We start from the raw sequence: 24,445 nt of genomic DNA on the forward strand, positions 1-24,445 counted from the left end.
GGAATTAATTAGTTAAGCACTGGAATTAATTAGTTAATCAATCGAACTAATTAGTTAAGCATTTGAACCAATTAGTTAAGCAATGAAACCAATTAGTTAAGCAATGAAACCAATTAGTTAATCAATCAAACTAATTAGTTAAGCATTTGAACCAATTAGTTAAGCAATGAAATTAATTAGTTAAGCATTTGAATCAATTAGTTAAGCAATGAAACCAATTAGTTAAGCACATGAATTAATTAGTTAAGCAATGAAACCAATTAGTTAAGTAATGAAACCAATTAGTTAAGCTTTTGTTGTATTTAGTTACATCTTGTATATTTTAGTTATATAACGTAAGAAAGTAGCTAGAAATTAATTAGTTAAGCACTGGAATTAATTAGTTAATCAATCGAACTAATTAGTTAAGCATTTGAACCAATTAGTTAAGCAATGAAACCAATTAGTTAAGCACTTTAATTAATTAGTTAATCAATCGAACTAACTAGTTAAGCAATAAAACCAATTAGTTAATCAATCGAACTAATTAGTTAAGCATTTGAACCAATTAGTTAAGCAATGAAATCAATTAGTTAGGCACTGGAATTAATTAGTTAATCAATCGAACCAATTAGTTAAGCATTTGAACCAATTAGTTAAGCAATGAAACCAATTAGTTAAGCACTTTAATTAATTAGTTAAGCAATGGAACTAATTAGTTAAGCAATGAAACCAATTAGTTAAGCATTTGAACCAATTAGTTAAGCAATGGAACCAATTAGTTAAGCACTTGAATTAATTAGTTAAGCATTTGAACCAATTAGTTAAGCAATAGAACCAATTAGTTAAGCATTTGAACCAATTAGTTAAGCTTTTGTTGTATTTAGTTACATCTTGTATGTTTTAGTTATATAACGTAAGAAAATAGCTAAGCAAATTCGTAGTAGAAAGGAAGAAAATAGCTACATAAGTTATAATTTTGATTGTGCATCAATCTTTTCCCATGTAACTAATTCATGTAATCTTTTACGTCGGACAATCTTGAACGATTATTTACTTTGACAATCTTCGATTATATACTTTGCCAATCTTAAGCGTGCAATGGTTCTTAACTAAACCATATTTAATCAGAAGTTTTAGTTAAGATTTTCGGAGTTTTAGTTATTATTTCAGAAGGTTTAGGTACGTGTTTCTGGGTATTAGTTTACATATATAAATTAAGAAAGTATTTGTTAAGCCTGAAATTCAATTAGTTAAGCAATTGAACCAATTAGTTAAGCAACAAAACGAAATAGTTAAAGCAATAGAATCAATTAATTCAATTAGTAAAGTCTGAAATCCAATTAGTTAGTCAATTGAACGAATTAGTTAAAAAATGGAACCAATTAGTTAGTCAATTGAACGAATTAGTTAAAAAATGGAACCAATTAGTTAAGCACTATAATCAATTAGGTAAGACATTTGAGTTTAGGTCAATGGCATTAATCCAATTAGTTAAGTCTGAAATCCAATTAATTAAGCAAATGAATCAATTGGTTAAGCAATAGAATAAACTAGTTACGATATTGTATGTTTTAGTCATAAGTAAACCAAATTTAATCATGAATTAAAAAAACTTAACTAAAACGAAAGTATTTTTAACTAATTATAACAAAAGTATAACTAATATAAAAAAAATACTTAAAAGTTAAAACTAAACTATATCTATTTCCATAACTAAATACTTCCTCAATTTTTTTATTATTGCACCATCTACATTGGGCACAAGAATTAAGAAAGGAGGTAAAAGGTGAGAGATTGACAAAAATACCCATGTGATTAAGTACAAGTTTTTATGTAAAGAACAAGTGGAGTTTGGTCCCCACCACCCATATAAGGATAGAAATGTCATTTCAAGTAGGTAAACTTACTAAAAATAGGAAATGATGCAATTAATATGCAACTTCCGAAAAAGAAAAACGGTACAATAATAAAAAAAATGGAGGAAGTATGAGAAAACTACAACTAAATCAATGCAATTTTTAACAAAATATAAACAAAAACTAATTAAATGCAATAATAATTGGACCATCAGAGTATGATAGACTTGCGATAATTCTTCATAGATGGTAAAACAATGAAAATTCCCCATCACACTCAAATCAAACATGAACTTGATTTCATCTGCATCAATGGCCCTGCATTTTTGTAGAAACTCGTCGCCCTTCCTTGCGACGTCTCATCCGACCACCCAAGACCACCGAAACTCACCGCCCTTCCTCACAAAGCCCAGCCGCACCTGCACCACCGAAAATCGCCGCCCTTCGTCGCAGAACCCAGCCGCACATCCACCACCGAAACTCACCGCCCTTCCACGCAGAACCCAGCCGCACCTCCACCACTTCCACCGCCGCCTCCGCCGCGCCACCTCCAGTTAGAAAATAAAAATCGAAAGAATCAACAAAAACCTAATTTATAAATCAACAAACTTAATCCAAAAAAACTCAAAGAATTGAAGAATTGAGGAGAGAAATAGAAGAGTTACCTATTCGCAACTCTTCCATGGAAGGCGGAGGGAGATCTTCCATGGAAGCCAACGACTTTGAGGAGAGCGAGAGTGCCCGAGAAAGAGGTGGAGGTTTTGAGTTTTGAGCCAGGAAAGAGGAGAGGGGAGAGAAGAGAGAAATGAACGAGGCAACTGAATGAAAATGAAGGAAAGAGAAAAAAAATTTATATTGCGCGTGAGTTCACTCGCGCGTGGGACACGTCAGCCGTCTGACAGGCGCGTCGCTGTCAGGCGGTCTGACAGGAAAGCTTTTGCAAAAAGAAACGTGATAACCATTTCCTTAAAAGATAAGAAGACATACATTTTAGGAACAAAGAATTGTACAATTATACATAGATATGTATCGGCCACCACGTCCCACAAAAAAATGAAAAAAAGTCAAAGTGAGCCAAATACAAAATTTTACATCATGAACAAAATGGAAAGGGATATGATTTCATTTCTCAGGTGCAGCAAGCTTTGAGGATATCTTCAATAGGTGGATCATCCCCAGCTTCTTTGTCCTGATTCATACAATTTAACTCGAATGAATGCAATAACACCAATCATTTTCCCTTTTGCATGTGAGAGTGTTTATTAGTATACGGATGTATATTAGTCAGACTTTCTTATTTCAAGTACTCATGTCAGATCATCTATACTCCAACATGTGGATATGCAATTATGCACACACACTTTATTTTAGACAAGGACAGATAAATTTTTCATATCATGAGCTTGACATTTGGGTTTATACACGGGTTCAAGTACTAGTGATCATGGCAGTTCCTTCAAACATTCACAAAACCTTCAGAAACATGAAATGGTACGTATAATGAATCGGGGAAAAGTGTCAAGTAGTGTAGAAATGAAGTAAAAAATAGAGTAAAAACAGATCCAGGAACATCATGCTTTTTGTTAATCAAATCCATTATACACAAACAAGTTCCAACCTTGTGAATATATGAAATGTTTGTTTTACCAGGACCGGCTACGATGATTCCTCCCTGCTGCCTGAAAAAGCAATGGCAAGGTAATTTTGCAAGGTGTGAACATAGATGAATATAAACTAAAACAATATATATCCATCAAAGTCTTGATGAAATATAACAGATACTTTTACCTTAAATTTTAAGCATTCGTGTCAAAACTCTCCTCTGTACAAACAAAATGATTTAATGCTGTCATTCTAAGTGTACATAACTTTCACACTTATAGAGCACCATCTTTCTGTTTTCTTACTCTTACCTTCCTTCATTCTACCTGGATTATAAAAATGACTTCTACTGGACTCAGTAGATGAGTGAAACATCATTGCATGTTTGACAGTTAGAGAATAGACTGAAAGAGAGTATAAAAAGAAAGCTATGGCTTGGAAAACGATGGTCTGCATAGAGAATGAAGGGAGAGGACGTATCATGTTTACTTTAATTCCTTTTTTAATACGCGGGTTTTACAGAAATGTAAAAGGGGAGAAAACTTATCGGGGAAGCATCAATGAATAATACAACTTGGACACGGATTAAATATGTAGACAATTATGCATTTATGGAGAAAATGTCCACATACCAGCCGCCTCGAGACACGGTGTCTTTCTGAAACGAAAGCTCCCAGTCTTGCCTGTAACCTTCCATGTATAACTCAATTATCTTCAAAGCCGCCTGCATCACAAACATTAACTCAAACTCTTGCATCCAAGACTAAGTATCTGAGACATAAAGCCATATGCCATCTGTTTAGAACCTTGGGAGTAAACGTGGTTGAGACCCCAGAAACAAATTTCAGTGCATCATATGATGAATGATTTGGATCTACATAAACTTCTGAAAAAACAATAAAAAACAGAGTGAGGTTCCAGGAACAGGTAATCATCTTTGCAAAAACTAACTGAATTAAACACTTGTATAATAGGCACATAAAAATAGTTAATTACGCGTGGCTAGACAAATATACATAAGAAAATTAAAAACCAAGAAACCTGGGCTATCAAATTTCAAACATCAAGCCAAGACCAGTTTACAAAATAAAATAAAAATATCTAACAGAGTACTTACCCCCGCTTCTTGCGGGAGCCTTTTTGAGGCAATGGGGTAATGATAATGATGATGAGTACTTACACAATCCGTCAAAACCGAAGCACTGATTGAATATAGGATAGAAGTTTTTCTCTTGGAGGATAAAATGATAAAACATAACCATCAGTAAGCTGAGTTTTGTTGACTGGCATTTACACTATAGTTTTTTCTCTTTTTTGAATTTATTTTCCATTCCTTTTCTCAACTTATTTTTGGCATTTTCTCTTTCATTACTTTGCCTTCTTCTCTGCACAACACACAAATACGTACAATGACATACTTGGATTGCTCGGCCAATTTGGAGAGTATCAAGTTAAGCCGGTGCTCCAATTTCGTTAAGAACGGCCGACGGCTAGGTATATTACGCTTTTCCGTTTTGTTGCATTTTAATCCTTCGATTCTCAATAGAAGCACCGCTTTGAATTTTTACTCTATTTATATACTAACTTTGACAATCAGTATCTTTAATAACATATTGTAAAAATTATAAAAAGCTTATATTTTGAAAATACATATTGATATTAACCTAACAAAAACTATAATAATAACATTAATCAACGCACATTAACATACATACATGGTCAAAACTAGTATATTAATAGTGTAAAAAGTCAATGTGATGCATTTTTTAAGAAACAAAGGAAAAAAGTAGGAAGGGAAAATAAATAGGATTGCACCCTATGGATAAAACTTTCAATTATTATTGACATTTTTATTATAATCTAGAGTGATAAATTAGTATTTGAGGAGAAAGAGATTCTTTGAATTCTTTAATCTCTTTCTTAATTTCCATGTTCAATTAGTAAATTCTCAAGCTTAATTAATTGTTAATGCATTTCCGTATTCTTAGTCCATGCCTAATCTTTGAAAAGTAGTAATGAAACTTTTTTAGCTTGATCTTAGTTTTATGAAACAATATCTTGATATTTTGATAGGTTCGTTTATGATTTCCGTCGTTTTTCTTATTCTGCTAATACTCTTAGATTCCCCAAATTTATGGTCACTGAACATCTTGATATAGTTGATTTTGAATTCTTGATAATTTCCTAATCATGAATGTGCCTTTTCATTAGTATAGTTCGTGAGCTTATATGAGTAGTGAGTAGTCTATTTGTAAAGAATTTGAATGAAAGCCCAATCTAACATGTTGTCTGTTTAGAGTTTTGGGGAGTAGATTATAGTTTTGATTGTTATACTATTTTCTAGTTTCTGTATTAGCCACATAAATGTTTGATTCTCACGCTCCCTTGACCATTGCGTAAAAAGTGGTGCTTTTTGTTATTTAACATCCTTTGGATCCTGTTATGTGATTGATTGTGTAACTTAGCTTAGTAATTGGGGGTGAGATTCCTATTGTGTTTGGTTAAGCAAGAGATCCTAACCATTTGATATTTTTTCAGGATTCCTTAACTTAGGCAGAGATTATAGTTAAGGTTAAAATTTCCTTTTATTACCCAATTATTTTGTCCTGCGATTTGGCTATTTGGGAGTTTAACGTCTTGATGTCCTTGAGAGAGGAATTAACGGTAGGTTTCCTCTTTTCGATTCCCAAATAGGCTAATAAGAAATATTTCCTCCGTTCTTAAATATTGTACCATGTTGACTTCAAGCTCTCCAATACAGGACTTTGACTTGTTATCTCTCGAATTATCATTTCATTCAACATCATTACCCCATCGCCTCAAAGAGGTTCCCCAAGAAGCGGGGTAAGGGGGGGTCGGGCGTACGCAACCTTACCCCTGCAATTGCAGAGAGGTTATTTTCAATTGACCCAAAAGCGATAACGGGACGACAACGGGAGGAAGTATTTGATTGGTGTTGGATCCTTCACTCCACTTGACCAAAAGTTTTGATTGTTATCGCTTTTGATTTGCGACCCTAATATATTTGATTGGTGTTGGATCCTTCACTCCAAAATTTTATCATTATTTGACCAAATCCTATCTCCCACAACTGGATTAGGTATCATGGAAATTTAATTGTTTCTTTTGTTTAGATTATGTCTATTCCATATTTAGTGTTAGTTTAGAAGACAATTTCCAACCCAATACTTCATTCTGAACTAGCTTGCTCCTTATTTGCAATACAGTCTCTGGCTAGCCTAGCCAATCCTTGTGGATTTCGACCCTTATTTGCCACATACTAGTTATTTGGTTAGGTTTGGATGTTGGTTTAGGGTGTTTGTTTAAGCGATGCGGAAATCCTTTATGAAGTTTCAGACTTATGCTTTTATCGACCTACCCTAGTATTCCTCGCTATCATAAGTTGAGAAACGAAGGTTTGATAGAGAAAATTTATGCGTAAATAAATACTTGCTCAGTTCCCAAAATATTGCACCATTGATTTTTTACATTATTCATACTAGACATTTGGTTTTTTTTGTCATTCATTCGTAAGAAAAAATTGTAGTCATGTAAGATTTTGTTAGATTCGTATCAGTATACATTTCTCTTAATATCAACTCTTTATAATATTTACTTATACATTATTCAAAATTTTAAGAGTCAAAGTCAGATGTTGGAGAGTGTAAAGTGAACTATGGTGCAATATTTAAGGAACAGATGAAGTATCTGATTATAATGAATGTTTTTAGGGCTTTGGTAAACAGAGGACGATGTCTTATCCATAAAAAAATAAGGGAAAATTTCCTTGGTCTTTGAGATAAGGAAGTGGACAGCAGAGCCATAGTCATTGTCAAATTGGGTTGTGCTGGGTAAAATGGTAGATAAGACCGTGACATTGTGGTTGATGCTGATGAGGCTCTCCTGGGTCCGTCATTGGGAGAAGTTGCAAGGAGCCAGCGGTAGAGGGGCAGATTTACTATGGGTTGTCAAGAGCTGGGAAAAGGCATAAACATGGGTTGTGGGGTCAAGTGACGAGGTGCATGACTGCATGAGTTAGCATTTCCAGCAACATCTAAGTACATCGTTCACAAAGGAAATCCAAACTAAAGGTTGTATAACTGATGCCTAGCTAAATATAGATATCCAAAGACGCTAGTTCTATGAGAATGACGGAAAAATTGACCCCAAGACTCAAAGTGAGTTCAAAGACTTGTAGGAAGTAAGGACTTCAAAACATTTAGTGTAATCTAAATAAATTTAACAGTATGAGAATGTTGTTGTCTCATAGAAACAAGATAAATAAGTGCAACAGCCAACAGGCCTCTCTCTTCACTTTCACTGACCATCGAGAACCCAACCACCCTGTAGATTTTGGCCATCATCCTAGACACATTATAAATTTGGGGGTGTGTGTGTGTGTGTGGGAGGGGGGGGGGGGGGTTCATCTTGGTCAAAAAATAGAACAGGGGTAGCCAGCACATAGCAGAATAGGTCTTAGGTGTCCTTTCACCAAGACTCAAAATGAAGCATATGAAGAAAAAACCCCCACCAGGCCACCACCAATTTCATCATACTGCACCAATCACTTTCTGCTCTGAAGTCTTGGTTAAACATAGTGTATGCTTTCTAAAATCATGTATGAAAAACAATCCTCTAGACTACTTCAAATCATCAACATTGAGGATTTACTTCTTATTAATGTCCAACAGAGCCTCCGGGAATTTTCCTGGATTCTTGGTTGAGCACAAGTCACCTAATGTGCTAATGAGCTGTCATTGGTTTTAAATTAAACTGAAGTCATCCTTATTTCTTAATTAAGAGAGAGCCCCATCCAGCAAAGATATCAATGCTTTCTTGTCCAACAGAGGTTAATCCAGGTTTATGATTGAGCTCAGTTATCATCACTATAAGTGAATGGAGGACTGTGGTAACAAAGAAATTTTAGAACCTGGAGACCCAACAGAAATTATTTCGTTAAAAATAAGTGAATAACAGAGAAATTGTTTCTGTTATCATTTTTCGGAGTAAAACCAATTAAATTAAGTCCCAACTCGGAAGAAAATAAGCTTCTAATGTCACAATTTCTTTTGAGAGCTTGCTTTTGTAATAACTCGATAGCTGTCGTGTCAAGTCCCTTGCTTTCCTTTATCTCCCTCAATTATCGTCTATGTTTCTCCTTAAATTATCGCCTATCCCTTCTTCCTCTAGTTAGTTAGTGTTCATTCCCTCAATCAACAACAGCATGAATGTTGTCAAAAAAAAATAAAAAATTACACCAGTATGAAATAAGACTACAACACCTTTTGTGAAAAACAATAATCGCCAACCAGATCATGAAGTAACAAAGTAATGAATCTTAAACCACACTAGCAATTTCGAAGACTTTTGCCCCAGCTACATCATAAAATTTCCCTCATGAATGAGATGATATCCCCTCTGAAAACACAGTAATCAAGAAAAGACTTTTGCCCCAGCTACATCATAATTTCCCTCATGAATGAGATGCTATCTCCTCTGAAAAACACAGTAATCAAGGAGAGAGAGAGAGAATACCTCCTTCAAATTTGGTCTGCTCATAAAAAGCATTGGCCTGCATAATATGTTTAGTTAGGTATATCAATCTGGTGAAAAAAAAAAACCAGAATGCAAGTCTATGTACCATTGAAGGATCAATAGAGAAAGTAGAAAGAGATTGCAACATACCTGATCAATGTTTCCTGGTCCAATTAAAACAAGTGCTACACCAGCTGCATCCATTTGTTCCTACCAAATTCATAATTACATTAGAAGCTAAAGAACATGAAGAATAATCTCATTGTGATTCAAATGGATATAAACAATTTACACTTGAAACTTTTATGAATTTAAGCAATAACAGATTAAATGCCGAATATTAGCACTACTGGCCATCTGGAAAACGAAAGCACCCTGTTCCCAAAACATGCATCCAAGGATTTCTCAGAATATATGCCATATAAGAGCAAGATTTTGACAGAGGAAGACGGGAATTTAATCATGGATCACCCACAAACACCAAGGGGTTGTAATGTCAACTAAATATCAAATAATACACTGTTAACAATGACTAAACGTTGAGATTAGCGGCAAGATAATCTCCTAGTATTGAGTTTGATGGATATATCCTCTATCTAAGAATGGAATGGAACCATCAACTACAGCCTAGTGCACCCCTCAGTGATGCAGCAATCAACTACGAAATTCAAATTGGTAAGACATAATGAAGTAACTTTCCATAATCTTACGAAGAAAAAAAAATCAAAGAAAAATAATTTATTAGAGAATATGAGACAGCAGTACAATAGGAAGACAAGAAGTCCTCGTCAATATATAATAACAGAGAAGAAAAATAAACACGGTTCCTAGAATAATTATCAGATTGCATCATATTAAGCAACCATCCTTCAGTCCCAAACCTACATATTTGTAACAAACAAGTTGGGAGCCAAATGTCTCTTGGTGATCCTTTATAAGAAAACACAACACCTCATTACCCTAAACCTCAATCCGGATCATCATTGGAGCATGGGTAACTTTTCTATGCCTCATTTTTATATAGAATGTTGATGATGCCTCAAGTTAGCCTTCTGAAAAAGATTGAAGCAACGTTTATGGTGTACGGCGTCCAGTCCCCAAGGGAATTTATTTTTGATATCATGCCTGTTTCGGTTCTTCAACTTGTATATTGCAGTGCAAGGTTGAACCTTCAGGAATCCCTAGTGGTGGGTCGCGACAAGAACAATTGTCAACAGTAAATAGCTCCCACTTCTTGATACCACACTTATCTAAAGCACAGCTTAATCTAGGTACTTCCTCCTCACTAGGGAATCTACCGTCTGGACTAACAAGAACTGCCCCCGTGTATGATTGTCCTGCAACTTTAGCAGCTCCATGATAATGAAACAATCCCCAGCTAAGATCGTCAGCAACATCCACAATTGTCCAGGACTCATTTGAGACAACACCATTATCCAGAACACTGAAGAAGAACTTACCCGGAACTGGGCCTCTCTTCACTCGATATCTTCTCCTTCTCCATACAATTCTTCCATCCAAGGTTTTGACTTGAAATACTGGCTCATACCAAAACGAACCTTTGGCCTTTCCCCGATAGAAGAGTTGGTACTGACAAGGAAATTGATCATAAGCAGGGTTTTGTCCTGCCACAACACGCCAACTCCAATCCATACTCCCTAGCCAACCGACAAACAGATCTTCGGCAGTTTTGTGACACAGCTCAGATCCCCGAAACTTGACCATGGGAGGTACGTATGGCTTATCAGGAACTTCGGAATCCAGTTGCAAACAATTATGTTTTTGTAATACGCAAAGAGAGAATGCTTCAAGCTGCGGACTTTCATATGAAGCAATGCAGCGATAGTTGCATACCTGATCCACAGGACTGCAGTTATTCAAGCATTGAAGGGCTTTCCTACAGGCAGGATCGAACAAACAATTCAGAATCTGGGATCCACAGTTTTTTACCATGCAACTGAGTGTAGAAAACCCCTTTGATCTTAAATTCTTCAACACAGACACCGGTCTCAAATAAGCATTGATTATGACCAATAAGGCAAATCTAATGTCATCCGAATTATGTCTATTCCAAGCTTCAGTAACAGTTTGCACTACTTCATTTTTCGCATTTGCTTTTTTAGATTCTGAAAAGCCTGCTAATTTCTCGAACATGTTCCCTTTGGTTACCCTGCTAATAGGGGAACCTCCTAGTTTATCAACTAACGCAGTGGAGGACTCGAAGCATATAACATTCGGGATGTTATGAACGTGATTCTGAATCCACTTCACTGATTCTTGTTTGGTTACTGAAACAACCAACAGTATATCAGCATGCATAAGATCCTTCTCAAGATTTTGAGCCATATTTTCACTGGATTGCCAGACACTATCATCAAAGACAAGCATTTCAATCTCTTCATCAACCCACTTCAATCTTTCTGCCTGCTCAAATATAAGAGGGGAAGAGAATCTCATCTAAATGTGTAATAATCTTCAAAGAAAGCAAGCCCTTGTGCTGCAGTCAGAACCCAATTATCAAAACAATCATTCCGAATTACTTACAGTGTGGAGCAGAACTTCTTGCCAGGGAGCAGATTTAAGCGGACTGATGCTGCCATCTTCAAAGATGCTCACTATTTTCACAGGAAGCGGTGGTGTTACTGCTGTCCGTAACCCAGAATCAGGCACACAACATCTATACGAACAAGTACTATTACTTCGATTGACTGTTTGAGTTTGAGGTGATGAAACTGCAAATTTACCAGGAAATTCACTCCAACTGGCATTTGGTTTTGCAACAGGAACGGCCTTGCAATTGCTGGATCTCTGTGATATGACCAGTAATTGGTAAAATAGTAACCCTAAGGGAATTTTGAATGTCATGAAGAGCTTTTCTGCAAATGGGCTTCCCACTAGTGGTCTAACTAAAATATCAGTTTGAACTTGTAACTGAAAGTTCCTGTTGGGTTTTCTTATGTATATTTTAAGGAGGCGGGGGAGAGTGATGGTTGAGAGGAATGCAACATATGAACATAAAATGTATTTTAGTTATCATGCAAAATACCTGTCATCCCAGACCTGAAATAGATCGCATATGAATGAGGAGGCCATTGACTTTGTTAGATTAGTCCTGTAAGTGTGCATTTGATACTCTAAATACTTGCATCCAATTTAATTCTGCTACTGTACTTTGTCAGATTAACTTCCGCAGCAACACATTTGATGGGATAGATAGTAACAACTGGATAGAGTCTTGAATAATGAAGTAGTGAGCAGTCCAGCAACATAATTTCATTTCATTACTACACCGATGAAGAATGTGTCTCTCCCAAGATTAAAATCATAGTATTCTCTACAGATATCTTTATCAACTAGCTCCATTCTTTCTCAAATTCACAAAAATGTGAAGAATCTATAGAGTTTCATTATGGATTTGATCCCAAGTCAAGTACCCTCAAGGATGATTTGGCTCCTGAGCCCGTGGCCTTGTTTTGGAGGCCCTTGGGTTTTCACCATTTCCTCTCAAGCCTGAGCTGGTTACTTGTCTCACTTGGGAGATTGATTAAAGCCTTATTCAGCAAGCCCAAGCAAGAGGAAGCTCAAGGAAGTGTCGTGGTTATTTTTGAAGCATAGAATTATTTGTGAGTCTTGTTTATTTTATTTCCCTGTGTTTATCATTGTAATCAATAAATGTAGCAGCTAGTGTGTGTGTGTAGGCTGCTTAATCCCGTTGGAAGGAGTATATTAAGGGGAGTGTTTACAGCTCTTTTAAAAGGGTATTTAATCCCAATATGAAGGGAGCTGCCGGATTAGGGGGAATGCTGACCATTTCATTTCTGATCATTAAGGTGCATTTAATGCCTTAATGAGGGGAGGTAAAGGGGGGGGGGGGGGGGGGGGGGGGAGCTTTATTTCTGAGTTTATAGCTGAACGGTTTTTGGGGCTTATGATCAGCCAAATCGTTGTAGCTTTTCCTTGCTTGTAATACACCTATAATATGATGCTTGAAGGGAACGAATAATCACTGCTGATTATTCACACAAAAGCCACACGGTTGTATCTTTCTTTACTTTTGAGTTTATCCAAGTTAAAGAATTTTCCTTATAACTTTGAGTCAGTCTCGAGTTGTGAGATTAAGGTGAGCTTGAGTGTGTCTCAGTTCTGGCCTAAGATCCCAAAACTTGGAGAGTGTTCTTGAGTTTTGGCTAACTATATTGTTTGTTGCATCTTGACATTTCTGTCCGTTTTATGTGTGTCTTACCATAGGTTTAGATTCATCATTCTACATTGGAAGGTGAGTTTAGACTTTGTTTTCAAGATCTAAATCCCTCAACTTTGTTCAAATGTCTTCCAGGTTCTCAAATCTTTATATGCCATTTTTTATCAATTATTTGGTAACCATGTGGTATGGACTATTTCATCTAGAAAGTACATGTTTTAAAGTCCACAACATAGAACTGTATTTTGCATGCGTCTGTCGGCATAACCAAACCATTAGTGAAGTTCCCTTGTGACTAGGCTATTATTTGGTCACTTCCAGCTTCCCTCCGGCCCGTTTGGTATCATTTTTTGTTTCCAGTTTTCTGTTTTTTACAGAACTAAAAACCAAATATGAATACCACATAGAGTAGTTTCCAGTTTTTTTGTCAGTTTTCAAAATTAACATGATTATTATAGGTATGATTACTTTTTGATTCATGATTCCATCTAAATCATATGACTTTCAAAACTAAAAAACCAAAAACTGAAAACTCGCAGTAATACCGAACGAGCCTATAGGTTAAAAATTTCTCCCCTTTCCCACCTTTTATTTCCCTCTAATAAACACATCACCTATTGCCGTTACTGACCAGACCTCAATCACCCACATATTAATCTCCAACGGCCACCGAACAAGAAGCCAAGCTCTCTTAGAGTTTGGTTCCCTTTGTTTTAATGGAATATGGTTTTCCACGAAAAACTATTTCCCAATGAAAACAATTTTCAACGGAACATCTAATTGTAAAATTGTTTTTCTTTGTGGGTTCCCTTACATAAAAAATAAAAATTGTCTGGAATGGAACAAGAATGGAGAGGATGGAAGGTGTTAGTACAATACCTTGAATTAGTTATTGTGGGCTAGGGTTATTGTTTGTGTAGGAAAAAATAGGAATTTGCTAATTCCTAATCTTTAACAATAACAATAATAATAAGCTCAATAGGAGGAGGAGAAAAAATATGTAAAAAATTATAGTCAATGTGCTGAATTAATTGATAGCTACAATGTATTGCATTTATAGTGTTTCGAAGATCTAAATATGTTTCCTAAAAACTCTCCTATTCTACCATACATTATGCGGTAATATGAGAATGCTAAATTTATATTCTCCTTATAATAGTTTTATTTAATTTAAGTTCGTTATTTTCAACACGCCCCCTCAAACTTAAATTATTCTTACGTACTAGTGTAAGGAGTAACTCCAAGTAAACCCTTGAATTTTTCAAACAATTCAACCTTAAGTGGTTTTGTCATTATATCTGCAATCTGCTCTTCCGAGCAGCTAAATTGAATCATGATTTCTTCTTTCTTAATAAATTCTCGTATGTAGTGAAACCGTATATCTATGTGTTTGCTTCTTCCGTGAAAGACAGGATTCTTTGCTAATGCTATAGCTAACTTATTATCACACATGATTTTGGTTGATGATTGTTGTTGATAGCAAAGATCTTCTGAGTGTCTACGTAGCCAAACTGCTTGACAAGCTGACAAAGCTATTCTGCTTCCGCTGTTGATAAAGCTACAACTGGAGGCTTTTTTGACGACCATGATATCACATCATTTCCCAAACAAAAAACATCCCAAGATGTGCTTTTACGTGTTTGGATGTCTCGGTGTATCCAGACAAATTATATGACTCTGAATGAGTATAACATAATCCATGATCTTGTGTACCATTAAGATAACGTAAAATTCTTTTAGCGGCTTAAAGCTGTGACTGATATGGGTTTTCCATAAATCGACTTAATAATCCAACACCATAAATAATGTCGGGTCTAGTAGAAGTCAGTAGCGTAGGCTACCCACTATACTTTTAACAAGCTCACCAGTTCCTTCTTTCTTCATCTCCACACGTTCTGCAACAGGAGTACGAATAGGTGAAGTTGTATCCATCTTGAATTTCTTTAAGATATCAGAGGCATACTTATTTTGTGAAACAAAAATACCATCATTATCCTGTCACACTTCAATACCGAGAAAATACGACATGAATCCCATATTTGTCATCTCAAATTGTCTTTTCATTGCTTCCTTGAATTCTGTAATCATTGCCTTACTATTTCCAGTGAATATGAGATCATGAACATACAAACATAAAATTAAATGTTCATCATTCGTCGTTGACTTGACTTACAGTGTGTGTTCAAGAGGACATTTTTGAAACCCGTCTTGTAGCAAATATGAGTCAATGCGAGAATATCAAGCACGGGGTGCTTGTTTCAAACCATATAAAGCTTTCTCGAGACGAAATACTTTGTCCTCATTTCCTTTTTTAATGAAACCAAGTGGTTGCTCCACGTAAACTTCTTCTTGAAGTACTCCATTCAGAAAAGTCGATTTAACATCCATTTGATGGATTTTCCATTGGTTTTGTGCCAAGTGACAAAATAATGCGAACTGTGTGCATCCTTGAAACCGGGGCAAAAAATTCAAAGTAATCAATTACAGGCTTTTGCTTGTAGCCTTTTACAACCAACCTTGCCTTGTATCGGTCGATCTCACCATTGGGTTTGTACTTTGACTTGTACACCGACTTTACTCCTATCGGTTTCTTTCCTACTGGTAGAGAAGTTAGTACCCAAGTATCATTTTTCTCAATTGATCGAATCTTCTCCTTCATGCCATGGGTCCATCTTTCATTTGTTGATGCATCTTCTAAGGAAACTGGATCACATTCTACGAATAAGCAAAAGTTTGCTATATCATCATCAAAACATCATTATCTTCATCGTCATCTTTGCTAAGCACGTAATCCGGCAAATGAGTAGGTATTTCGATTTCTTTGAGGTCGTCCGGATGGCATTGAGTCTACTATTCTAGGTGAAGTATTCAACCGGCGATGACGATGGAGGTGATATGGGATCTTGTCTAGACAATAAATCATAAGAAAACATTTCATTTATACTGTCATTTCTAGGTGTGTCATTAGTTTGATCCCATTGCTACTCAGCAAACTGCATATCTGCTTATAGTCACCTCACTTGTGTTTGAATTATACAGCTTATAACCCCTCGTAATATCACTATATCCAATAAAGATACATTTTTTACTTTTATCGTCAAGCGTCTTCCTTTTCTCATCAGGTATGCAACACACCCAAAAACTCGCAAGTGAGAAATCTGGCTTGTTTAGACTCCACGCTTCCTCCGGTGTCCTTCCACGAACACTCTTAGTAGGACACCTATTCAACAAATAAACTGGACATGAAACAGCCTCTGCCCATAAAGGCTTTTGCAAATGTTTGGCCTTCAACATACTTTTGGCCATCTCAAATATCGTTCTGTTTTTTCTTTCAGCTACACCATTATGAATTCCTTCATTCTTGCAATAGCCATTAAATTCATTTGACGTAAATTCACCTCCTCTGTCTGACCTCAGAATCTTCAAGTAAAACCCAATTATATTTCCCACATAAAACATTTCTAAAAACCAGAACTTTGAGCTTGTTCACTTTGGTAATATGGTGACTTCATGATATCCCAAAACATAATAGCTAGCTAGTCATGGTATATTTTTCCTATAAAACAGGAAGTCACTGAAGCAACTTGGAGGTCTTGACATATTTTTTTAATATCACAACTGATGCTTTTAGTCCTACTAAAATCTTTTCCGCATGTCATTCACCCAATTTAAAGTCAAAGTCCACATGGTGAGATCCAAGGACATTGAGCAAGGATAAAGACAAGAAACTTGTTGGTAAGTCTTGAGGGGATTGTATCCAAGACCTGAGATCAAATCCCGTCTAAACCATTTGTCGTCTTGCCCTTTTATGGTTCTCTCTACACCCAAAATAAATAAATAAAAGACAAGAACCCATCACTCTTTTTTCTGGAGAAGGATCTTTGCACAAATATAACCAGTTGCAGAAACACTTCTGAGGGGTGTTCCCGAAGAAAACAGAATACAGAGAACTGCCAAATCAGACATTCAGCAAGGTTCAGAGCTAGAATCTCTTTAAAATCCCTTTAACTAATGAATAGATTTTTCTCCAAACTCCTTAAAAGAAAACATTACCTATGGAGTCGTCCGTTAAAAATTAAAGTCAAACCATAGTCACCTTGAATATTGTAAACTTTTTATGCTTCTATACCTCGTTACAAATATACACTACTTGTGCCCTGTCTTCTTATTGGTTATCCCTTTGGGAAGAGAGATTATAAACTTAATCAGAAATATGTATTGGCATAAAGAAAATTTTCACAAGCATTTCTTTCCTTATTTTCACATTCTCAATTCTCATCCACAGAGCAGGATTCAAACCTCTTCTTGGTCAATGCTTGTTTATCCTGAATTTTGATCATGTCTCATCTCCTATTTGTGCATCTTCTTGATCCTACTGCTAGCAATACTTCATAACCCTGATGCTACATCTCAGTCTATAGTTGTCCTTGTCCCTCCAGCTACACTGAACTCAAATAGCACGTAAAAGCCTCCTACATGTTTACAATATTTATTATCTGTGTAACAAAGTGCCTTTGCTGAGCCAGAGCAATCTCATTCTATGATCAAATTCTCACCAACTTGGATTAAAAACCAATAATCCTCTAAACCTAAATGCATTACCTATCATTTATCAAGTTTAGTCTATGTTTTAAAAGCCAGCAGCTAATTCATACATCAGTCAAGCGCATGAGCCATCAGGTATAAGGAAGCATCTAAAAACTGACTACAGTAGAAGCTACAGCCAATAAATTGGAAGGTAGCCCACCAAACATGGACTTGGTTACCTCCTGGAGAAAACCTTAAAGGTCGTACATAGGTCCGTAGAGTAAAGTGAAATAAATGACTCAAACCTAAAATGTCTCTTAAGGGCTGAACTAAACCAGGGATTACTCCCAACTCCCAAGTCAAAAACTCAAAACAACCGTCATAGGGAGTAAAGTTGTCAAAGAAAAAGAATAAGGGGGCAGAATCTATATCAATTAGATGTTAAAGGTGAACTTGAGGTGTCCATGAAGGCACTTGCAGATCTTTCTGGATCTGCTAGTCCTGTGCAGTATGGAAGCCTAAAATATCCTTGAAAAGGGTAGAAACACGCATCACGACAACAGTACATGAAAATCTCCGGTTTACTCATTTTCTTCAGCTACACTTGGTCAAAGAATGTCTACCCTCAGGCTAAAAGTCCTACTAAGGCCAGAAACAAGCAACTTGTATCAAAATTATACTGACAACCCTTGGTATTGTCTTGCACACCGCATCAAGGAAACCAATGACTGAAATCGTTAATCAAACAGATAGCTCAAGGAACTCATTTATTACTTGTCTGGCTCCTGTTTCACAGCCGTGTGCTAATCACCCCTGAATTCAAACGCCAAGCACCTCATTTTCAGAAACAAACAATACAGTGTTCTACAGTCACTTCACTAGTGAAAGTTGATGGTCCTATCAGCCGACACAAACCCCTAAGCATTTCTCAGATGTGTTAGCAGATAGTAGATGGGATTTTCATGCAGGTTACAGATTTACACTCTCCCCCCCCCCCCCCTCCCCCTATCTAGCTTGAGGAGGGTGTTGTAGAGCAAACTTGCAACTGTACATAAACCAGAAATTTGATCTAATTTTGTTACAGTAGTTTGTTGGATGAGCATCCACCTTAACATATTTGTAAATAGTTAGATACAACTAATAAACAGTTTCTTACATAGAGCGTACAGGTTAGCCCTAAATGAAGATGTATGTCAAGTTACCTTCTTGGAGGCAAGATAGTCTGCCCGCTTGCGACAAAGCACACATCTGCAGCAAATCAACAACTCTTAGAGCTGGCTAATAATAAAATCACATACAACAGTACGGATCACTACATTTTGTTTTTTTCAAATTGCATACTTCATCCATCCAGATTTGAAAATCTTAGATAGAAAGTAAAATTTAGAGGTTCATAAATTGTGAGCATTGATAATATACAATACTTATAATGGTATATAGAAAGCTATAAAGGACATTAATATCATGGATAATTCTCATTTATATCATGGAAAATAAATCATCCCAATTCTCATTAATCTCCACATTGATGATGCTCCAATTATCAGTGGAAAATTACAACTTTCTCTTAATCACATATTTCTCTAACGATGGAAACGAACTTTTGATCTTCCCCAATTATTTCTTATAAACAACTAAATTTTCCCCCTTATATAACTGGGGTTCTTCAACTTTTCTCCAACCATCTATTTATCAATTCCAAATTTATAAATTCCTATATTAGATTTGTTGATTGAGGAGCACTACTTCAACTCTTCAAGAAGTGAATTTCATGCAAAATGCTTCAATTGAAGATTTTGATTTTGTGTGAGCATCCTAATTTTTTTCAAGTAATGTGTGACTGACTTATTGTGAAGGTTAAGTGTGTTTGAAGTTCATAATTTTTAAAAAATAATAAGGGCCTCAATTTTAATTTTAGAATAAGACCCCAAAACCTTGGTCTAACGAAATTGAAATTGCCGGACTATCTTTTACGAGAATTTCCCCCTAAAAGAGGTTGTACTCATTTAAAGCAAGCAGTTTAATTATGGTATTTTGCATAATCGCGATAGAGATAGTTCCTGAAGATTGCAAACATTAAAAAATTCAAACTTTTACGGTGCTAAATACAGGAAAATTACCCAAAATGCCGAGCAAAAGCAACTACAGCTTTCCTATCTTTCCATAAATCAGAAACTGGAACTCCATTTCCTTTCAAATCAAAAACAAGAGCTTTATCCAACAAAGAGAAGTTGGTTTCAGTACCAACGAGTGCCCCAAATCCTGCCAAAATTCAATAATTAAAAAACATACCCAATAAAAGTAATCATATCCAAAATCACATATGCATCAAATTCGACCCCATTTACAAGAAAAATGAAGACATTAAAAGAAGGGATTTTTTACCTTGGGAGCTAGATATGGCGGGAACAGTGAAAGTGGATCGATGGAAAGAAGGTTTAATTTCGGTTGGGGGTTTGTATAAAGGGAAGAAACCACTGACAATAGAGGTTTTTTGGCGGAAGATTGGTGAAAGGTGATTATTAGTGTTTTTGTGTGGTGGAAATGAGAATATGGGTGTGGAAGTTGAGAACGCCATGTTCATATTATGTTTTCAAAAGTTGGATAAACCAGATTAGTATGGAGCACTCCGTAGTTTGTACTAGTTGAACATCCCGTTTTACCGTAAACATAATATGACACGCTCATCGCTTTCGCTTCACAATTTTGCCTATTAGCACCGTAGTGCTTGATTCCACTTGCATGGACCCGGTCCACCATAAGATTACCATGGACCAGGGTAATTAGGTAATTTTAACAGTGAGTAAATTATAGAAACTGTAGGTTCTGTAAAGTAATTATATCTCCAGAATAATAACTATGAACATAATAATGATAAGAATAATTATTCTATCCAAAGAGTAACTATATCATATAGAAAAAATAATTTTAACCGTAAAACAATTACTACTATATATTCATTCTTGCAGACAAAAAGAGTAAATTATAGAAACTATAGGTTCTGTAAAGTAAATATATTTTCAGAATAGTAACTATGAAATAAATAATAATAATATAGTAATTTCGATGAGAACAATTATTCTATCCAAAGATTAACTATATTATATAGAAAAATAACTTTAGCTGTAAAACAATTACTATATTATAAAAATAAACAATATGATATAGATGGTTTAGAGGTCATATAGTAATTTTTTCTATTATATATCACATAATTACTGAAATATAAAAGAGTAACTATATCAAAAGTAACAGTAATTATAACTCTTGAACAATAATAAAGAAAACATTAACTACTTGGTTAGTTGTTTTAGCTACGACATTCTAATTCTTTGCATCTATTAAATAAACCATGTTAAACTCAAATGTTTTTTGAACTAAAAAATACTAATCGACACGTCCACGTGGACCACGTCTCTTTTTTCCACCAACACGTCATGTCCTTCCTCTACCACGTTCTTGGTTTCCATTGTTGTCAGGATTTTCTTCTTCTCCTCCTACTTTTGTTTTCCTTGCAGCATTTATTCTTTGCACGATTTTAATTCTGGGTGCATCATCTTTGTATTTCTGAATCAATAATATTTAAACTAAGTTAATAATTTAACATTTAAATATGAAAAAATAACATAGTAACTATGTAAAATGTGTAGTTTCTATTATGCATCATATAGTAACTCTTACAATTAACGATGGTAAAATACTTGCAGAATTGCATATATAGTTATTGTTATTGTTATTGTTATAGTCATATAGTTATTGTCAAAATAATATAGTCACTTTTATTAATAATAACATGGAGTACAAAGAAAGATCATAAAAAGAACATAATGGTAAGATAATAACTATTAAAAATATATAGTTACTATTATACATGATATAGTAACTCTTAATATTAATAATAGTCATATACGAGCAAGGTTGTAGATATAGTTATTGTTATGATCATATAGTTGTTGTGATCATAACATAGTAACTCTTATTACTAATAACATAGAAGACAACAAAGAACATGAAAAGAATATTATAATATACATAAAAAACTATACCAAACATATAGTTACTATAATACAAGATATAATACCTATAAATATTATTGATGGTCATTTAGTCACAGAGTTGCAGACATAGTTGATGTGATAATAATATAGTAACTCTATCCATAATACATTAACTATATCATTAAAAATATAGAATAACATAAAAACATGCACATAACATAATAAACTAACATAGTACCTATTTCAAAAATATAGTAACTATATAAAACGTACAATAACTATTAAAGAAAATAAACATATGGTAACAAGTCATGATAAAATAAACATAATATCTATTTCAAACATATAGTAACTATATAAATAATATAGTAACTATATAAATAATATAGTAACTATTGAAGAAAATAAACATATGGTAACACATCATGATAAAATAAACATAGTACCTATTTCAAACATATAGTAACTAATATAATAATATAGTAACTATTGTACAAATATAGTAACCTTTATAATCACACAACAACTAGCTTAACATATAGTGACTATTATTATAATATAGTAACTATTGTACAAATATAGTAACCATTATAATCATATAGTCACTATCTAATAAGCAGACAAAAATATACTCGAAATAACATATTACATAATATAATCGTATAGTAACTATTATTTATCAAAAAGTCACTATAAACTGTTCTTAACATAATAACAATCTTAAACACATAGTTATTGTTTTAAATTTATAATAACTTTCTAAAAAATATAGTAACTATTTTAAACACATAGTTACTGTTTTAAAGTTATAGTAACTTTTTAAAAAATATAGTTACTCTAAAAACTACTACTAACATAAACACAATGAATATTCCAATGACTATTAAAAACATTATTTCGCAACATAAATTAAAGGTAACTATATCATTTATATACTAACTATATGAAACACTAACCCTAATTTCACCCAAACAACAAACATTATTTCTACCTCTTGTGCTTTGCTGCATCAATTCTTAAAGTTCACAGCCTTTGTCTCTTTTTTCTAAATTTAAGGCATTATTTCTTCTTATACAAATGATATTGTAAAGTATTTTTGGAGATTCGTCACTAGATAGTGCAACTTTAGGACCTGGAATAACATGTGATTGATACTTCGTACTATTTTCTTATACAAATATCAAATATATAGTAACTATATAAACCATATAGTAACTATATAAAACATATAGTGACTATTATTAAAATATAGTAACTATTGAACACATATAGTAACCATTATAATCATATAGTCACTATTTAAGAAGCGGACAAATACATACTCTAAATAACATAATACATAATGTAATCGTATAGTAACTATTATTTATCAAAAAGTCACTATAAACTGTTCATAACATAATAACTATCTTAAACACATAGTTACTGTTTTAAACTTATAATAACTTTCTAAAAAATATAGTGACTATTTTAAACACATAGTTACTGTTTTAAAGTTATAGTAACTTTTAAAAAAAGTATAGTTACTCTAAAAACTACTACTAACATAAACACAACGAACATTCCAGTGACTATTAAAAACACTAATTCACAACATAAATTAAAGGTGACTATATCATTTATATACTAACTATGTGAAACACTAACCCTAATTTCAACAAAACAACAAACATTTCGAATCACTCAACAAAATAATAACTATTGTACACATATAGTAACTGTTGTACACATATAGTAACCATTAAAATAATATAGTAACTATTGTACACATATAGTAACTATTAAAATTACATAGTACCTCTTTAAACCATATAGTTACTGTTTTACTCATATAGTTACTATTTAAAATCGTGAAGTCACTTATCGAATTCGCGAAGTGAAAACGATACTTCGGTAAAACACAGACATTAATTTCTTCAAAACAACAAATATTTTCAATTTTAAATAAAAATAGACTTAAAATTCTTTAAAAAACAACAAACCGAGATGTGATCTCTAAAAATTCTTGCGAAGATTTGTAGACGAGCGCAAATTCTTCGATTCGATTTCGGCAACGACGAACCTCCTTCTTGATCTACTACTTCCTCCAATTTTTCCTCATCAAACAGATCCAATCATAAGAATTATAAGATAATTACGAAAAAAATCGAACAAAACCTAGAAATTTGGGCTAACTTTTGAAAAGCATAGAGAGAAAATGAAGAGAGAGAAAATGAAAGAGAATGAACAGAATGTAGATCTGAAATTTTGAAAAATAAAAAAGTTTAAAACGTATATAAAGTAGGTTAGACACAAATCGCATTAAAACTCTTCAAAACACATAGTAACTCTTTAAAACACATAATTACTGTAATACGCATATAGTTACTATTTAAAATTACAAAATAACTGTCACGTGACAGTTACATATGTTACCCATAAAAATTACTCCGTTGCCCTGGTCCACGCTAAGTTAGCATGGACCAGGTTTATATTAGTGTAAATACTTAGCGCTCCCCTTCCTTATTCCTTCCTTTCACTCTTCTTTGTACCATGATGAGAATATTTCACTTGTGAGTTGTGATCACCTTAAATCTGTTTTATTATTATATACTAGTTTGAAGCCCGTGCGATGCACGGATTTGTCAATATCCGTACATCTTTATCTTATTATATCACCATCGATCTATATAAATGAGGTGTTTTTACGATAAGTATTGTCTTTTTTTTCTTTTTTTTAAGGTTATGCCTTTAATGAAAGTTAA

General features: G+C 34.2%; 1 protein-coding gene and 1 long non-coding RNA gene across 4 annotated transcripts; both read right to left on the reverse strand.

Annotated features, from left to right (window-relative positions):
- Positions 1 to 2,799: 2,799 nt before the first annotated feature.
- On the reverse strand, positions 2,800 to 20,371 carry LOC110800493 (thioredoxin-like protein AAED1, chloroplastic). Of its 3 annotated transcripts, XM_022005796.2 has the most exons (9): positions 20,089 to 20,339; positions 19,824 to 19,965; positions 18,906 to 18,951; positions 9,126 to 9,185; positions 8,976 to 9,012; positions 4,247 to 4,326; positions 4,073 to 4,164; positions 3,457 to 3,517; positions 2,800 to 3,027 (listed from the first exon to the last, which is right to left on the reverse strand). In XM_022005796.2, exons 1-9 carry the CDS (start codon positions 20,285 to 20,287, stop codon positions 2,968 to 2,970), a joined length of 777 nt encoding a protein of 258 aa, XP_021861488.1. In that variant the 5' UTR covers positions 20,288 to 20,339; the 3' UTR covers positions 2,800 to 2,967. The 3 variants fall into 3 exon arrangements, with proteins under 3 accessions (XP_021861488.1, XP_021861487.1, XP_021861486.1); XM_022005795.2 differs by lacking the exons at positions 2,800 to 3,027; positions 3,457 to 3,517; positions 4,073 to 4,164; ... (1 more) ...; positions 8,976 to 9,012; positions 9,126 to 9,185 and adding exons at positions 9,699 to 11,399; positions 11,520 to 11,617; positions 11,720 to 11,783 and having other exon boundaries at positions 20,089 to 20,370; XM_022005794.2 differs by lacking the exons at positions 2,800 to 3,027; positions 3,457 to 3,517; positions 4,073 to 4,164; ... (1 more) ...; positions 8,976 to 9,012; positions 9,126 to 9,185 and adding exons at positions 9,699 to 11,399; positions 11,520 to 11,783 and having other exon boundaries at positions 20,089 to 20,371.
- Positions 20,372 to 20,875: 504 nt separating this feature from the next.
- Positions 20,876 to 23,809, reverse strand: LOC130465878 (uncharacterized). Its single transcript, XR_008925897.1, has 2 exons — positions 23,684 to 23,809; positions 20,876 to 21,270 (listed from the first exon to the last, which is right to left on the reverse strand). It is a non-coding gene; the product is annotated as an uncharacterized lncRNA (long non-coding RNA).
- Positions 23,810 to 24,445: the final 636 nt, after the last annotated feature.

Source organism: Spinacia oleracea, chromosome 1, assembly GCF_020520425.1.
Source record: "Spinacia oleracea cultivar Varoflay chromosome 1, BTI_SOV_V1, whole genome shotgun sequence".
Classification (NCBI taxonomy): Eukaryota; Viridiplantae; Streptophyta; class Magnoliopsida; order Caryophyllales; family Amaranthaceae; genus Spinacia; species Spinacia oleracea.

Coding starts and splice junctions, on each gene's coding strand:
- LOC110800493 (XM_022005794.2), bottom strand. CDS start 20,287: ATGAACATGGCGTTCTCAACTTCCACACCCATATTCTCATTTCCACCA. Junction 19,966..20,088: donor CGCCATATCTAGCTCCCAAG/GTAAAAAATCCC, acceptor GAATTTTGGCAG/GATTTGGGGCACTCGTTGGT. Junction 11,400..11,519: donor AAGAAGTTCTGCTCCACACT/GTAAGTAATTCG, acceptor ATATTTGAGCAG/GCAGAAAGATTGAAGTGGGT.